The sequence below is a fragment of the Saccopteryx bilineata genome, chromosome 12, assembly GCF_036850765.1.
Source record: "Saccopteryx bilineata isolate mSacBil1 chromosome 12, mSacBil1_pri_phased_curated, whole genome shotgun sequence".
NCBI lineage: Eukaryota > Metazoa > Chordata > Mammalia > Chiroptera > Emballonuridae > Saccopteryx > Saccopteryx bilineata.
The window spans coordinates 5,512,177-5,531,117 of record NC_089501.1 but is presented as its reverse complement, the minus strand read 5'-3'; the positions used below and the strand labels follow the sequence as shown (position 1 = coordinate 5,531,117).

At 37.8% G+C, this 18,941-nt stretch overlaps 1 protein-coding gene across 3 annotated transcripts in view; it reads left to right on the top strand.

Annotated features, from left to right (window-relative positions):
* The window catches only part of AK9 (adenylate kinase 9), a 178,054-nt gene that overhangs the window by 53,717 nt on the left and 105,396 nt on the right, over window positions 1–18,941 (top strand). For 2 of the 3 annotated variants that reach the window (XM_066247994.1, XM_066247991.1), the window contains exons 14-16: window positions 4,175–4,273; window positions 13,348–13,428; window positions 15,510–15,649. In XM_066247994.1, the coding sequence (XP_066104091.1) occupies window positions 4,175–4,273; window positions 13,348–13,428; window positions 15,510–15,649 (320 nt within the window). The remainder of the gene's footprint in view (window positions 1–4,174; window positions 4,274–13,347; window positions 13,429–15,509; window positions 15,650–18,941) is intronic. The other variant, XM_066247993.1, reaches the window with a different exon arrangement.

Here is an 18,941-nt window from a genome sequence, read left to right as displayed (position 1 = left end):
ACAGAGAGGAAAGCGCGGCAGAGGGGTGGAGAAGCAAATGGGCACTTCTCCTGTGTGCCCTGGCCGGGAATCGAACCCGGGTCCTCCGCACGCTAGGCCGACACTCTACCGCTGAGCCAACCAGCCAGGGCCGCATTCTTTTTTTCTTAAAGATTTTATTTATTGATTTTACAGGGGAGTGGGGAGGGAGTGAGATGTATCAACTCATAGTTGCTTCATTTTAGTAGTACACTGTGGTATGTGCCTTGATCAGGCAAGCCCAAGGCTTTGAACTCGCAACCTCAGCATTCCAGGTCAGTGATCTATCCACTTGCCATCACAGGTCAGGAGAATTTGATGCATTCTTTAGCCCCCTCTTTTTTTATTTATATAATATTTCTAATAATTGTGACTCTATGGTATATACAAAATTATATTTTTTTGTTTTAAAATAATGCTTCCTTCCATTAATATCTAATTATTGTAATAAATTTTGTGTTAGATAGAGGTTTCATTAGTCCCAAATGGTGGGCCAATTTTATAAATAACACTAAATTGTAAATATTTTTACTACAGATTTGAAATGCCATCTTGATCTTAATATGAAGTTGTGTGTGTATGTGTAAATTTCTGAATTTTCTATTTATCTTTGTTATAGCCTTTAATACAAAATGTAATTATTAAAACTTTATATTATATTTTAATCTAGTAATGTAAGTTTCTCCTCAAAACATTTTATTTTGTAATTATTCCAAGTATTCTTTCATTTATTCCATAAGATGAGTGCTCACTGTATGGCAGGAGCTGTACTAGGCTTTGGGCTACCTGTAGAATTTTGTCAACTTCTACAACAAACCCCAATGTGATGATTGTTTTAACATCAAACAATAATTTGATGAGAATTAGCATCTTTATTATTAAATTTTCTCATGGAGACAGATGAGATCTCCACTTTATTTCTTTAGTCTAATATTTGTGTCCTTCTTTAACATTTTATAACTTTCTTTATGTATCTATACTTTTCTTAATACTGTACTTTATTCCTAGATATTTTACTATTTACATTTTGTTACTATTGAATGAGATAATTTTTCTATTATATTTTCTGTGTAATTATTATCAGTATATTGGAAAAGTGTTTAATATTTATATATTTGGGCCCTGGCCGGTTGGCTCAGTGGTAGAGCGTCGGCCTGGCGTGCGGGGGACCCAGGTTCAATTCCCGGCCAGGGCACATAGGAGAAGCGCCCATTTGCTTCTCCACCCCCCCCCCTTCCTCTCTGTCTCTCTCTTCCCCTCCCGCAACCAAGGCTCCATTGTAGCAGGGATGGCCCGGGCGCTGGGGATGGCTCCTTGGCCTCTGCCCCAGGCGCTGGAGTGGCTCTGGTCGCGGCAGAGCGTCGCCCCAGAGGGGCAGAGCATCGCCCCCTGGTGGGCAGAGCGTCGCCCCTGGTGGGCGTGCCAGGTGGATCCCGGTCGGGCACATGCGGGAGTCTGTCTGACTGTCTCTCCCTGTTTCCAGCTTCAGAAAAATACAAAAATAATAATAATAATAATATTTATATATTTGTACCTGTCTACCTTATTAAACTTACTTGCTGGTTCTGATAGATTTTTTAAATTTAAATGTCTTCAGTTTTGCCGATAACCAATCATACCACTTGGAAAAGAAGTATAGTTTCAAGTCCCCTTTTCCTATTATTTATGTTTATTTCTTTCTAACTAATTATGTGCTAGCAGATATAGAATGATGTTAAATAGTGGCAGTGATAGTGGGCCTCTTTAAATGGATTCTTTGCAATATTTCTTCATAAGATTATTAAGTATTTTTATCTGGAATGGATATTGATTGTCAGATGCCTTCTTGGCATCTATCAAGATGACTATAAAATTTTTAATCCTTTAACCTACTGATTTCTCAATTATACTAATGTATTTTCCAACATTAAAACCATACTGGGAATTATGAAATAAACCTTACTTGTTCGTGGTATATTATTCTTATAACATATTTTTTCTTTTGTTTTTTAATCTAGGATTTTTTTTCTACACTTGTAACATTTTCTTTTCTTGTGCTCTATTTGACAGATTTTGTTTTTGTTTTTTTTTGGGGGGGGTTCTTTTCTTTTTTTCTTTTTTGTATTTTTCTGAAGCTGGAAACGGGGAGAGACAGTCAGACAGACTCCCGCAAGCGCCCGACCGGGATCCACCCGGCACGCCCACCAGGGGCGATGCTCTGCCCCTCCGGGGCGTCGCTCTGCCGCGACCAGAGCCACTCTAGCACCTGGGGCAGAGGCCAAGGAGCCATCCCCAGTACCCGGGCCATCTTTGCTCCAATGGAGCCTCGGCTGCGGGAGGGGAAGAGAGAGACAGAGAGGAGGGGGGGGTGGAGAAGCAGATGGGCACTTCTCCTATGTGCCCTGGCCGGGAATCGAACCCGGGTCCCCCACACGCCAGGCCGACGCTCTACGGTTGAGCCAACCGGCCAGGGTTTGCTATCAGAGTTTCACTAACTTTTTTTTTTTTTTTTTCTGAAGCTGGAAACGGGGAGAGACAGACAGACTCCCACATGCGCCCGACCGGGATCCACCCGGCACGCCCACCAGGGGGCGATGCTCTGCCCCCCCGGGCGTCGCTCTGTTACGACCAGAGCCACTCTAGCGCCTGGGGCAGAGGCCAAGGAGCCATCCCCAGCGCCTGGCCATCTTTGCTCCAATGGAACCTTGGCTGCGGGAGGGGAAGAGAGAGACAGAGAGGAAGGAGAGGGGGAGGGGTGGAGAAGCAGATGGGCACTTCTCCTGTGTGCCCTGGCCGGGAATCCAACCTGGGACTTCTGCACGCCAGGCCGACGCTCTACCACTGAGCCAACCGGCCAAGGCCGAGTTTCACTAACTTTTTACATAAATCAAGAAGCTTCCCATCATTTTCTATGCTTAAAACTATTTAATTAGCAAGGAAGTTACTTCTTCTTACATGGCAGCATTGAGCTGTTGTTAGGCAAGAACACATATTTCCTAATAAACCTGCCTCTCTTCTTTCTCATTAGCCTATAAACAAATGAAAATCCAACACGGTGTGCAAGGGATTACAAAAAACAACCAAAAAGACAAACATTGAATTGCATGCCATTTAAATGATCATCCAGATGACCCAGAATCAATTTATATTTTTAGTGTATTATCTTCAAAATGAAAACCAAAATTTATAAAATACTCATAGACAACTCACAAAGTAAAGTTTGAGAATATTGACCCAGACTACTAAAATGGTTGTTATTCTACCTATTTAAGTCTGGACAAAATGAATTTATTCATTCATTCAATAAATACTAGAGTACCTACTTTGTGTTAGGCACTAAGCTACAGAGGTGAACAAGATGCATGAAGCTCCTGTCTTCATGGTGGTTACACTATAATGGAGGGTAGAGGGGCAAAAAAAACCCCATAAAGGTAAACAGGTAGGAAAAAATATAACACAGTAGTGGGGCAGGCAATGATTGTGGTAGTGTTGCATTAGGATGAAGAAGGAAGATCTCTCGAAAGAGGGGACACTAAACAGAAACTTAGGTTAAAGGAAGAAGCTAGCCCAGTGATCTGTAACATTTGTGGGAGTCAATAGTGATTCCTTTGACATTACATTATTGCATAAAATCATAGATGTTAAAGCATTCCACAAATTGCCTTTTCCTACCAGAATATAGAAGTAGAGGCTATCTCTCATATGCTACAAATTTAAAAGCTTCTTTTCAGATACACTAATTATTCTAAATCTGACAATAGTGTTAACTTTTCTTAAAATTTAAAAAATTAGAATACTTTTGCTAGTCATTTTTATTTACTCCAATATGTTTTTAAGAAAAATTCATCAGTGGAGAATATTGAGTTTTTCAAACATAGAAAATTATAGAATAATACAAAGGGTGACCACTGACGTGGAGCAGGCTTCCTGTGAGCCAAGCATTTTCTAAGTCGTCAACATCCATTATCATATTTAATCCTTGCAACCATGCTTTCGTTTGTGATCCTCATTTTGTGAAGTAGAAATTAAAACAAGGAGATAAATGATTTACCAAAGCCATGCTCACTGAGTCATAACTCACACCCAAGTCTATCTGACTTTAGAACAAAGGATTGAATCATACCAATCTCCTTACCCTACAATTACCTTTTTCTAACAGCCAATTTCTATCTTTCAGCTTTAAAAGAACTTGAAATAGAACATAAAATGAAGGAATATGACAAGTTTCCATCTGATAAAACCATAGAAGAGGTGCTCTCCTCAGCTGATGAAGATGGTAAAGAAATATATTGCTACTGTTGTTATTGGCCATTTTTTTTCTAATATGAACAGATTAGCACAGTACTCTTCCAGTGCAGTATTTTTACTCTGGAATCCCAAAGAGAAAGCTCTTTAGAGGACAATGAAGAAGCCAGAATGAAGTCAGGTAGAAGTCAAGCTGCTAAAACTGGTAAAGATGGTAACAAAATGAAATGTTAGTGCCATGCTTATGGGTCTTATTTCTCTTTATTTTATATTTTGTCATGTTTATATTGAAGTTTTAAATACTCCCAAATTGAAAAGTTCAGGAGAAAAAATACTTCTTTCTTACAGATTTAAGCTATAGAACAAAAATTGATTTACTAGAATGAAGAAGAAAATGTAGACGCTGAGAGTCTGAGATAATTAGAATTGCCCCAAAATTTCAAAATATTTCTAAACATAACAACAATTATTGTTATATAATAAAAATTCTTTAAAGTTCTTTACTTTATGTGTTCAAATTCAACCATCACAAATCTGAGTTTTAGCTGTGAAGTGTTATCATTTAGTGCTATTTACCCATGTAAAATTTTTCCATCCATATTTAAACATAATCAAAAACATACCCTGTAAAATATTTTTACCTTTATGTAATATTTAATTACATTACTAGGAGATATTTTATCCCTCATTATCGATTACTGCACAATGTCCCTATTGATAGGTAATAATTTTAACTAGTTCTTTATGTTGTAAACTTATAATTTTTCAGATTTTTTTTGCCACTACAAATAATGCTTCAATGAATTTTCTACATAAAGTTTTGTCTGCAAATTGACATAAGTAGAGTCACTGGTTTAATGAGTATGAAGCTATAGACAGAGTCCAGTTGCTTTGCTTGAATAAAAGTTGCTCCAAACTATGTTCCCCTCAGTAATACACAAAGTACATGTCATTGTTTCCTCAATATTTTGTCCTTGTAGATATTACTTTAACTTTTTTTGAAGTTTAATATTTGTTGACCATTTACATTTCTTTTTTTCTGAGGTGACTATTTTTACTTTTACTTATTTTTTTTTAATTGTTGAATCAGTTATATAGTTTGTATATAAACTTTCCCTATTAGTCACTTATCTTTCATATTCTTTTTCCAATTTGGGTGATTTGTCTTTTAAATTACCTTGCTGTTTTTAAAGTAGAGGAATTTTTCTTATATTTTCATATTCAAATCATTACTTTCTCTTTGTTGATTTCTTCCATTTACTTTCAGGCTTAAAAAGTCTTCCTCTCAACCAGAGATTGAATATGTCTAACATATTTGTTTTTTAAAATTCATCCAAACTTTTGTATTTAAGTGTATCTTGGGAGCTATCAAAAACTTATGTAAAGCAACACACACACACTCACACACACACACACACACACACACACACACACACACACGCATGCGCGGAAAACTTTGGCCAAGTGACTTCTGGGAGTTGCCAGCTAATACACTAAGAGAGGCTGTCTGTTCCCTCCTTAGGGGAGGCAGTCTGAGGTGAAAGCAGACATCAGTGCCTCCATCCACACTGGAGGGATGTGGACACAGCCAGTGTTCCTTCCCCCATGTATCTGAGATAAATAAATACACTCTACCTCAGGAAAGGAATGTTTGATTTTTTTTTCCAATTTAGATTCACTGGCAGTATATGAAACTGAAATTACTCTTGGTTTAGTAATAACCAGTTTGGTTTAGTAATTTCAGTTAGGGTTAAATTAGCCCCTGTAAAACTCAAATTCCCCTCACCCAACTACCATTAGGACAACTTCTTCAGTAAACATTTCCCTCTCCCAACCTCCCCCTCCACTTAAGCAACTCCTCCCATCCTGGGAAAGTACTGTAAGGTTGTAGTTAATTTGCTTTCTATTCTCTCTCTTAATGACTTCCTGGCCTTCACTTTGAAATGTGGCAAAAAGTTTACCCTCAGAGGAATGTCTAGGAAAGCTTGCTTTGGGGAGGGACCTGACCATTAGGGAAGTTTAAATCACAATAGTTGTTTGTAAAAGCTTAGTCACAGACTCAGGTCCCAGCTATTTCTGGGAGACTGACTTCTTGGTTGTCTTCATAATTTACCAAGGACACCAAGCCTGTGCTACATCAAATAACTTGTGTCTCTGCAGCAGGATTTCCCCTCCTCCTGCTCATCATCAAGTCAGTGATCAGGGCTACAAACCCCAATATGCTAATCTGAGTATGTCCAGGTACAAGCAACCCGATGCTAGCAAATGCTTGCAACAACCCCTGAATCTAATGCTCACTCCCACAGTTTGGGGCTAACAGTTTGCTGGTCTCAGCCTACTTGTATCTAGCATCGAGGCCCTTTTAAAATAAATTTTCCTTTTGGAACACACTAGCCTTGTATTTTTAGTTCGTCCTGTGGTTTCTGCCTTTCAATTTCTTTTTTTTTTTAATGGGGTGACATCAATAAATCAGGATACATATATTCAAAGATAACAAGTCCAGGTTATCTTGTCGTTCAATTATGTTGCATACCCACCACCCAAAGTCAGATTGTCCTCTGTCACCTTCTATCTTGTTTTCTTTGTGCCCCTCCCCACCCCCTATCCCTCTCCCATTCCCCCCTCCCCCCCGTAACCACCACACTCTTATCAATGTCTCTTAGTTTCACTATTATGTCCCACCTACGTATGGAATAATACAGTTCCTGGTTTTTTCTGATTTACTTATTTCGCTTCGTATCATGTTATCAAGATCCCACCATTTTGCTGTAAATGTTCCGATGTCATCATTTCTTATGGCTGAGTAGTATTCCATAGTGTATATGTGCCACATCTTCTTTATCCAGTCATCTATTGATGGGCTTTTTGGTTGTTTCCATGTCCTGGCCACTGTGAACAATGCTGCAGTAAACATGGGGCTGCATGTGTCTTTACGTATCAATGTTTCTGAGTTTTTGGGATATATACCCAGAAGAGGGATTGCTGGGTCATAAGGTAGTTCTATTTTCAGTTTTTTGAGGAACCACCATACTTTCTTCCATAATGGTTGTACTACTTTACATTCCCACCAACAGTGGATGAGGGTTCCTTTTTCTCCACAGCCTCTCCAACATTTGCTATTACCTGTCTTGCTAATAACAGCTAATCGAACAGGTGTGAGGTGGTATCTCATTGCAGTTTTGATTTGCATTTCTCTAATAGCTAAAGAAGATGAGCATCTTTTCATATATCTGTTGGCCATTTGTATTTCTTCCTGGGAGAAGTGTCTATTCATATCCTCTTCCCATTTTTTTATTGGATTGTTTGTTTGTTTGTTGTTGAGTTTTATGAGTTCTTTGTATATTTTGGATATTAGGCCCTTATCTGAGCTGTTGTTTGAAAATATCATTTCCCATTTAGTTGGCTGTCTGTTTATTTTGTTATCAGTTTCTCTTGCTGAGCAAAAACTTCTTAGTCTGATGTAGTCCCATTCATTAATTTTTGCCTTCACTTCTCTTGCCTGTGGAGTCAAATTCATAAAATGCTCTTTAAAACCCAGGTCCATGAGTTGAGTACCTATGTCTTCTTCTATGTACTTAATTGTTTCAGGTCTTATGTTTAGATCTTTGATCCATTTTGAGTTAATTTTAGTACAGGGGGACAAACTGTAGTCCAGTTTCATTCTTTTGCATGTGGGTTTCCAGTTTTCCCAGCACCATTTATTGAAGAGGCTTTCTTTTCTCCATTGTGTGTTGTTGGCCCCTTTATCAAAAATTATTTGACTATATATATGTGGTTTTATTTCTGGGTTTTCTATTCTGTTCCATTGGTCTGAGTGTCTATTTTTCTGCCAATACCATGCTGTTTTGATTGTCGTGGCCCTATAATATAGTTTGAAGTCAGGTATTGTAATGCCCCCAGCTTCATTCTTTTTCTTTAGGATTGCTTTGGCTATTCAGGGTTTTTTATAGTTCCATATAAATCTGATGATTTTTTGCTCCATTTCTTTAAAAAACATCATTGGAAGTTTGATGGGAATTGCATTAAATTTGTATATTGCTTTGGGTAATATGGCCATCTTGATTATATTTATTCTTCCTAGCCAAGAACAAGGTATATTCTTCCATCTCATTATATCTTTTTCGATTTCCCTTAACAATGGTTTATAGTTTTCATTATATAAGTCCTTGACATTCTTTGTTATGTTTATTCCTAAGTATTTTATTTTTTTTGTTGCAATCGTGAAGGGGATTATTCTTTTGAGTTCCTTCTCAGTTGTTTCATTGTTGGCATATAGAAAGGCTATTGACTTCTGTATGTTAATTTTGTATCCTGCGACCTTACTGTATTGGCTTATTGTTTCTAGTAGTCTTTTTGTGGATTCTTTGGGGTTTTCGATGTATAGGATCATATCATCTGCAAAAAGTGATACCTTTACTTCTTCTTTTCCGATTTGGATGCCTTTTATTTCTTTGTCTTGTCTGATTGCTCTGGCTAGAACCTCTAGTACCACATTAAATAAGAGTGGAGAGAGTGGACAACCCTGTCTTGTTCCTGATTTAAGGGGGAAAGCCTTCAGTTTAGTGCCATTTAATATGATGTTAGCTGATGGTTTATCATATATGGCCTTTATCATGTTGAGATATTTTCCTTCTATACCCATTTTGTTGAGAGTCTTAAACATAAAATTGTGTTGTATTTTATCGAAAGCCTTTTCTGCGTCTATTGATAAGATCATGTGGTTTTTGTTCTTTGTTTTGTTGATATGGTGTATTACATTAACCGTTTTACGTATGTTGAACCATCCTTGAGATTCTGGGATGAATCCGACTTGATCATGATGTATTATTTTTTTAATATGTTGTTGTATTCAATTTGCTAGTATTTTGTTTAGTATTTTAGCATCTGTATTCATTAGAGATATTGGTCTGTAGTTTGCTTTTTTTGTGCCATCCTTGCCTGGTTTTGGTATGAGGGTTATGTTGGCCTCATAAAATGTGTTTGGAAGTATTGCTTCTTCTTCAATTTTTTGGAAGACTTTGAGTAGAATAGGAACCAAGTCTTCTTTGAATGTTTGATAAAATTCGCTGGTATAGCCGTCAGGGCCTGGACTTTTATTTTTGGGGAGGTTTTTAATGGTTTTTTCTATTTCTTCTCTACTGATAGGTCTGTTTAGGCTTTCTGCTTCTTCTTGACTCAGTCTAGGAAGGTTGTATTGTTCTAGGAATTTATCCATTTCTTCTAGGTTGTTGAATTTAGTGGCATAAAGTTTTTCATAGTCTTCTACAATAATTCTTTGTATGTCTACGGTGTCCGTGGTGATTTCTCCTCTTTCATTTTGGATTTTGTTTATATGAGTTCTTTCTCTTTTTTCCTTGGTAAGTCTTGACAAGGGTTTGTCAATTTTGTTGATCTTTTCAAAGAACCAGCTCCTTGTTCTATTAATTTTTTCTATAGTTTTTCTGTTCTCTAATTCATTTATTTCTGCTCTGATTTTTATTATCTCCTTTCTTTGGCTGGTTTTGGGTTGTCTTTGTTCTTCTTTTTCTAGTTCCTTAAGGTGGGAAGTTAAGTGGTTCACTTGGGCTCTCTCTTGTTTGTTCATATATGCCTGAAGTGATATGAACTTCCCTCTTATCACTGCTTTTGCTGCATCCCATAGATTCTGATATGTCGTATTGTCATTTTCATTAGTCTGTATATATCTTTTTATCTCTGCACTTATTTCTTCTTTGACCCATTCATTTTTTAAAAGTATGTTGTTTAGTTTCCACATTTTTGTGGGATTTTTTTCCTCTTTTTTGCAGTTGAATTCTAGTTTCAAGGCTTTACGATCAGAAAATATGCTTGGTACAACTTCAATTTTTCTCAATTTGCTGATATTGTTTTTGTGGCCCAACATATGGTCAATTCTTGAGAATGAATCATGTACACTGGAGAAAAATGTATACTCAGTCACTTTGGGATGAAATGTCCTGTAGATGTCTATCATATCCAGGTGCTCTAGTGTTTTGTTTAAGGCCACTATGTCTTTATTGATTCTCTGGATGACCGATCTAGAGCCGTCAGCGGTGTATTGAGGTCTCCAAGTATGATTGTGTTTTTGTCAGTTTTTGTTTTAAGATCAATAAGTAGCTGTCTTATATATTTTGGTGCTCCTTGGTTTGGTGCATATATATTAAGAATTGTTATGTCTTCTTGATTCAGTGTCCCCTTAGCCATTATGAAATGGCCATTTTTGTCTCTGAGTACTTTTCCCGTCTTGTAGTCAGCATTATCCGATATAAGTATTGCTACACCTGCTTTTTTTTTGGATGTTATTTGCTTGGAGTATTGTTTTCCAGCCTTTCACTTTGAATTTGTTTTTATCCTTGTTACTTAGATGAGTTTCCTGTAGGCAGCATACAGTTGGATTTTCTTTTTTAATCCATTCTGCTACTCTGTGCCTTTTTATTGGTGAGTTTAATCCGTTTACATTTAGTGTAATTATTGATACTTGTGAGTTCCCTATTGCCATTTTATATCTTGCTTTCTGTTAGTTTTGTGTCTTGTTTGATTCTTCTCTTTCGTTTTTCTATCTTTTGTTTTTATTTGGTTGTATTCCATACATCTTTCCTCTGTTGCTATCTTTTTTATCTCGTGTGCTTCTGTGGTGGTTTTTTCAATGGTGGTTACCTTTGAGTAATGAAAAGGGTCCCTACCCTGTTCATTGTAGCGAACTATTTTGTGAGTACTTTTGCACTCCATCGTCCTTTGCTACTGTTAATCTCCATCTTCTCCCCCTCTTTCTTTTTGTTGTTGTCACAGTTTAAATTTGGTTTTATTGTGTTCTTCTTGGAGCTTTTACTTGTGGCTCTGTTTTTTTTTTGTTCTTTGTATCTGATTGGAGAACCCCCTTTAGTAATTCCTGGAGTGGGGGTTTTCTGATGATAAATTCCCTCATCTTTTCTGTATCTGTGAATGTTTTTATTTCTCCTTCGTATTTGAAGGATAGCTTTGATGGGTATAGTATTCGTGGCTGAAAGTTCCTCTCTTTCAGGACTTTAAATATTGGGGTCCACTCTCTTCTAGCTTGTAGAGTTTCTGCTGAGAAATCTGATGATAATCTAATGGGCCTTTCTTTATATGTTGTATTCTTCTTTTCCCTGGCTGCCTTGAGAATTTTTTCTTTGCCATTGGTTTGTGTCAATTTCATTATGATATGCCTTGGAGTAGGTTTGTTGGGGTTAAGAAAACTCGGAGTTCTGTTTGCTTCTTGAACTTGAGGCTTTAGTTCTTTCCACAGGCTTGGGAAGTTCTCATCTATTTGTTTGAGTATGTTCTCCATTCCATTTTCTCTCTCTTCTCCCTCTGATATACCTATTATTCTTATGTTATTCTTTTTGATGGAGTCAGATAATTCTTGTAGGGCTATCTCATTTTTTTTAATTTTTGAGTCTCTTTCTTCTTCTATCTGTTGTGCCTCAAGTTGCTTGTCTTCTATTTCACTAATCCTCTCTTCTATCTGACCTGTTCTATTAGTTAAGCTTGTTACTTTGTTTTTCAGCTCGTGAATTGAGTTTTTCATCTCTGTTTGATTTGTTTTTATAGTTTCAATTTCCTTGGACATATATTCTTTGTGTTCATTGAGTTGTTTTCTGAGCTCCCTAAATTGCCTTTCTGTGTTTTTTTGTATATCTCGGAGGATTTTTAGGATTTCTATCTTGAATTCTCTGTCATTTAGCTCCAAGGTTTCCAATATATTAAATTTTTTCTCCATAGATTTTTCCTCATCTAGCTGTGTTACCTCTCTTTCTTTTGAATCCATGATATTCGATTTTCTCTTCCTTAATGGCATCTGAGGGTGGTTTTGTTGATAGTATTAATGAGATTTAATAAAGAATAAAAAGTTAAAAAAATAAAAAAATAATAAAAATAATAAAATATTGAAAAGAGTTGTTTTTTAAAAAAAAATAATAATGAAATAAAGAAAAATAAAATAAAATAAAAATTTTAAAAAAAGGAAATTATTCCTCCCCTCCTTTTTTCCTCTCCTCTCCTCTCCCCCTTTCTTGAGAAAATCTTGTGGTGAACTGTGAATTATAACAAACAATGCCTGTGATGGAGGGCCTGAATTGGGGAAAAGTAATAAAGGGGCAAAAAGAAAAAAAAAAAGAAAAAAAAAGAGCGTATGGACCCACAAAAAGCAAATAAGGAAAAAATTTGGGTCAAGAATAAAATGATTTGCTTTTAGGTGTTGGTTGTCTAAGAGTTATGATGAGAGGAATAAGAGGAAAACGGAAAAATGGGGGGACAAATTAAAAAAATTACTATTGTATTTAGTGGAACAAGAACTAGATAATATGGAGAGCCAGAGATGGGAGCACTGCTAGTGAGTTAAAAAGGTGAAGTAAAAACCCCCCAAAATGCCACAAACATAAGTTTGAGTCCCCAATAAGATAATTTGTTTGTTATTGAGGTTTGAATGAGAGGAGATGTAAAGGAGAAAGGAAGAAACTAATATAGAGGGAGAAAAGAAAGAGAGAGAGAGAAAAAAAGAGGGAACCACTAAAAGAAGAAAAAAGAAAGGAGAGAGAGAGAGAGTTAAGGGTTTTGGAGTGCAACCCTCATAGAGAGAAAGGAAGAGAAGAGAAAAGATAATGGGAGATGTAACACTTATGGGTAGTGTAGTTCAAGGAGAGGAGAGAGTAAGACCGGCAGAGAGTTAATCGGCCAAATTGGAGGAGGAAAAAAAGTATTAAGAATGAAGATAAGAGAAACAAATGAACAAATATAATAAAATGGGATAGGTTATAAAGTCTGCAGATTATTCTTGATTTTGAGAGGTTATCTTCTTGCTTTTTCTTTTCTCTCCCTCTTCCTGGTCGGTGACTCTGTACCCCGGGTTCTGCCCCTTTGGCACGCTCAGGTAGAGGTTTGCAGTTGATAAGTCTCTATGTCTGCCTTTCAATTTCTATCTACTGCTGATAGATATGTTTACTTATATTATTATTATGGTTATTATTATGATCTTTAAAGAATTAGTAACATGAGTCCTGGGTACTTGCACCCACACCACAATATTGTTTTAGGAATCATCTATAATTTATTACTGTTCTTTAAGTGTTAACAATGTTTCATTCACAGATGAAAGGGAAGCCAGTGAAACACCTACATTTAGAAGAAGTTCTCAAGACAATCAGGATCTAACACTGGATTCAAAAACAGGTAAATTAATAGTTGGGTAATTTGATTCTCTTAGATCAGGGGTTGGGAAACTATGGCTCGCAAGCAAGATGTGGCTTTTTTGATGGCTGCATCTGGCTCGCAGACAAATCTTTAATAAAAAAAATAATAACATTAAAAATATAAAACATTTTCATGTATTACAATCCATTCATTTCCTACTGCTTATGTTCATGGTTGCGAGTGGCTGGAGCCAATCACAGCTGTCCTCTGGGACAACACCAAATTTTTATTGGATAATGCATAATTTCATGGGTCGTTGTATGGCTCTCATGGAATTACATTTTAAAATATGTGGCGTTTCATAGCTCTCTCAGCCAAAAAGGTTCCCGACCTCTGTCTTAGATTGTGAATCTAAAGATCACATGTAGTTCCTTCAGAATTTTAAGAGAGAAATACATGATTTTTGTAAAAAGCATTATTAATATCTAATGTACTCTATCTCAAAGGCTACACTATTATAAATAGTTAGACATACAGAAACACAGAAAAATAACATGTGGTATATTGTTTTGTTGAAAAAGAATATTAGGAGCCCTGACCGGTTGGCTCAGTGGTAGAGCATCAGCCCGGCATGTGGAAGTCCCAAGTTTTATTCCCATCCAGGGCACACAGGAAAAGTACCCATCTGCTACACCAGCCTTCCCCCTCCTGCTTCTCTCTATCTCTCTCTGCCCCTCCCACAGCCAAGGCTCCATTGGAGCAAAGTTGGCCCAGGCGCTGAGGATGGCTGCATGGCTTCCACCTCAGGCGCTAGAATGACTTCTGTTGCAACAGAGCAACTCCACAGATGGGCAGAGCATTGCCCCCTAGTGGCCTTGCCAGGTGGATCCTGGTCCAGCACATGCGGGAGTCTGTCTCTCTGCCTCCCTGCTTCTCACTTCAGAAAAATACAAAAAAAGAAAAGAAAAGAAAAGAAAAAGAATGTTAGGAAGACAGATCTATCATCCAGTTCTGCCATCCCTGGCATATGACTGCTGTAACAATTACCAAGACGGCTGCTGGTGCTCCAGCCATCATATCAGGGTGCCTGACAGGAAGAGAGAAAAGGCAAGGGATAAAAACTGCACTCTCCCTAGCTGAGTTATGTCTTTTTAAAGAGATGACAGACTTGCCAAAAAAATTTTTGCTTGCATCTTATCTATGAGTCATTCAAGCTATAAGGGAAGTTGAAAGATGTAGTGTTTTGAGCTGGATACATTGCTAACCCTGACAAAATCAGGTAAATTACTAAGGAAGAAGAGAATGGATATCTGGGGAAAAACTAGCAGCTTCCAGCATATTTAGTCTCTTTGCCAGGCTATTTCTGCCTCATCATGTCTTCCTTCCCAAGACCATAAATTCTTGCCTCTTCCACTCTGACTCTATATCACTGGCTATTTCCATCACTGAGAACAGACTTCTCACTTCATGGCAGGGAAGGCAGCAGGAAGCTGCTCCTTGGGGTTCTTCTGAGCTAGGAATCATTGGGCTGTGGCAGGAGACTCTGGTGGATGGAGCCTTGGAGCCATAGCTCAGAAGCTCAACTGGAGAGACAGAGGGAGAGGAGTCAGGTGGAGCTGACAACCTCCTGTCTCATTTACATCATGATTCTGCCCGTGAGCCAACTCAGCCTTGTCAGGAGATAGTCAGTATGCAGTGAGGGCAAGAATCAAGTGTGACACTGGAGAAACCAGACTATGTCACCCTTTCTTCTATCCCTCCAATTGCTTATTCCCTGTCTTCCTTCTGTGCTATGTAGTGTCATACTTGTAGTTGGAAGTATTCATCTTGTTGTCTGACACATTGCCTAGCTGCGTGTGTTTCACCTTGACCTCAGGAAGCATTTGGTGCTCACCTCTTCTCCCCGGCTTCCTGGTTTTGATTCCTGCCTGATTTGACTTCTTGCCTCATTCATTTTCATTCTGATGTGATTCCTGACCTGGCATTTTCTTCCAAGTCTAGCATGAACTTAGTACTTTGGGAGGTCAGGTATTAACAATTATGTTCTATTACAAATAGAGTTGTCCACTAAAATTATTAATAGCACTAGTTTGTTAACTTATTTTACTTTAATTCAACAGAAGACTCGATAGAAATGGTAACAGCAGATCATCCAGAAGTTCTTTCTATGATAAAGGAGACTTTGAAAATTACAAAGAATATGAACTTTGAACAGCCATGTGAAAAATATGCTGAAATGTTAGAGGAAGTCCTGGAAGAGGTACGAAATCCAGGCTGTTTGTTTTTATCATTGATTTAGCAGATTTAGTTAACCTAATATATGTATAATTAATTTGGAATCCCATTTGACAGTACTAAAATCTGTAGTCTTCATATTCATGTACATTTAAAAGTCAGTACTGCTATGTGTAATGTACCTCAGTGAACAATTGCTTATGGTCTTTGGTAAATGTTAATTTATCAACAATTATGAAATATAATTTCATAATTTAGAAATAAATCTGCCTGACCAGGCGGTGGCACAGTGGATAGAGCATCAGACTGGGATGCAGAGGGCACAGATTTAAAACCCTGAGGTTTCTGGCTTGAGTGCAGGCTCATCTGGCTTGAGCATAGGCTCACCAGCTTGAGCGCGGGGTCGCTGGCTTGAGCATGGGATCATAGACATGACCCCGTGGTGTCTGGCTTGAGCCCAAGGTCACTGGCTTGAGCAAGGGGTCACTCGTTCTGGTGTAGCTCCTCAGTTAAGGCACATATGAGAAAGCAATCAATGAACCACTAAGGAGCCACAACAAATTGATACTTCTCATCTCTCTCCTTTCCTGTCTGTCTGTCCCTAACTGTCCTTCTCTCTGCCCCCCCCCCATGTCACAAAAATAAAAAAAAGAAATTAATCTTCAAATTCAGTTTGGTTGGTTAAAATATGGTACAGATTAGGACAATTCCAGAGTTATGTATTTCATCTAATTAGTTGCAAACCAAGGGAAATTTTGCTCCATAGATAATTTCATCCAACCACCCTGAATGTGTGTTCACAATGGAGGTGGATGGACACATAAGTGATTTTCCAATATGAGCAGAAAACAAAGCCTCAGATATTATATTCTACTGATGGTAAATCAGAAAGCTTATCTTTTATTTATAAAGAACAAAATATTCATATAGGTCTGTTTTACACAGAGACCTTGAGTAAGGAGTCAGAGCAAAGTGAGAGAACAAATTAGTTATGGACTGTCATTGAACTGTATTTCTCAGTAACTTGAAAATGGTTATGTGAGAAGAAAAAATTATCCTGTGAGAGTATACAACCACTCTGTAATACACTGGGTGGGCTCCTCAAGCCCCAGGCTATACCCAGGTGAGTTGCTATCCCCCTCTGCCCTTCCAGTAGAGATTTTTCAACTCCCTCTGCATCTCTTCAGCTTGTTCTGTCATCAGTTTGTTCATTCAGAAACACTCTGAGCACCACTATTTGCCATATACTGTGCTAGACCCTAGGAATACCAAGATGAATTAAATTCAGCTCTTTTTAAGGAGAATCAGTCAGGTGGAGGAAGGCTGAGTTATAATCCAGTAATTGAGTTACCATGTGCTAAGTCAGGGGTCCCCAAACTACGGCCTGCGGGCCACATGCGGCCCCCTGAGGCCATTTATCCGGCCCCCGCCGCACTTCCAGAAGGGGCACTTCTTTCATTGGTGGTCAGTGAGAGGAGCATAGTTCCCATTGAAATACTGGTCAGTTTGTTGATTTAAATTTACTTGTTCTTTATTTTAAATACTGTATTTGTTCCTGTTTTGTTTTTTTACTTTAAAATAAGATATGTGCAGTGTGCATAGGGATTTGTTCATAGTTTTTTTTTTTATAGTCCGGCTCTCCAACGGTCTGAGGGACAGTGAACTGGCCCTCTGTGTAAAAAGTTTGGGGACCCCTGTGCTAAGTGATAAACAGATATGTTCAACGTAGGAGTTTCACTAAGGTTGGGGCTGTCATCTCTGCCTGAGAGGTGAGACAAAGCATCCTAGAGCAGGAGACGTTCAAGTGAGGGACAGCTTTAGCACTGTGAACGTCCCACCCTTGCCCTTCACTGAAACATTCTCCATTCTTTTCAGAGTTCATTTTGCAGAATACAATTCTACAGGGAGTACTACTAAATTACTTCTGATAGAGGAATACAGTTAGTGTCATTAGATGGTACACTGTGACTCTGGGATTGTAGAGGAGTATAAATCACAGGAGATTTTACCATCAAGGCTCAGATCAGATTGCCTTTCTCATGAGAACAGAGACCTGTGCAGGAGACTGTTTTACTTGTCATCTGTTTTCTATAATTTCTGTGAATAGGAAACCTATTTTCAGAAATTAGCTAGTCAGTTAACTAATTTTTTACAGTTAAAGACAGAATCTTAAGATGTCTTTCTCAAATCAATTTATAGATTGATGCAATGCTAATAAAAATCTCAATATGTTTTTTTCTTTTTTAATATATTTTATAATTTTATTTAGACAATTAATTTTAACAGAGTGACATTGGTTAACTAGAGTACATAGATTTAGAGAAAACATCTCCAGATCATTTTGACATTCGGTTATGTTGTATACCATCACCCAAAGTCAAATCGTCCTCTGTCACCCTTCATTTGGTTTTCTTTATGCCCCTCCCCTCCCACCAGCCCCTCCCTCTCCTCCCTTCCCCTCCCCCTGGTAATTGACTACACTCTTATCTATGTCCATGAGTCTCAATTTTGTGACCCACCTATGTATGGAATCATGCAGTTCTTAGTTTTTTCTGATTTACATATTTCACTCAGTATAATGTTATCAAGGTCCATCTATGTTGTCATAAATGATCCTATGTCATCATTTCTTATGGCTGAATAGTTTTCCATAGCATATATGTACCACATCTTCTTTATCCAATCATCTATTGAATGGGCTTTTTGGTTGTTTCCATGTTTTAGCCATCATGAACAATGCTGCAATGAACATGGGCTGCATGTGTCTTTACGTACCAATGATTTTGAGTTTTGGGGGTATATACCCAGTAGAGGGATTGCTGGGTCATAAGGTAGTTCTATTTTCAGTTTTTTGAGGAACTACCATACTTTCTTCCATAATGGTTGTACTACTTTACATTCCCACCAACAGTGAATGAGGGTTCCTTTTTCTCCACAGCCTCTCCAACACCTGTTATTACCTGTCTTGTTGATAATAGTTAATCTAACAGGTGTGAGGTGGTATCTCATTGTAGTTTTGATTTGCATTTCTCTAGTAGCTGGTGAAGATGAGCATCTTTTCATATATCTATTGGCTATTTGTATTTCTTCCTGAGAGAAATGTCTGTTCATGTCCTCTTCCCATTTTTTTATTGGATTGTTTGCTTGTTTGTTGTTGAGTTTTGTGAGTTCTTTGTATATTTTGGATATCAGGCCCTTATCTGAGCTGTTGTTGGAAAATATCATCTCCCATTTAGCTGGCTGTCTGTTTGTTTTGTTATCAGTTTCTTTTGTTGTGCCAAGGCTTCTTAGTCTGATGTAGTCCCATTCATTTATCT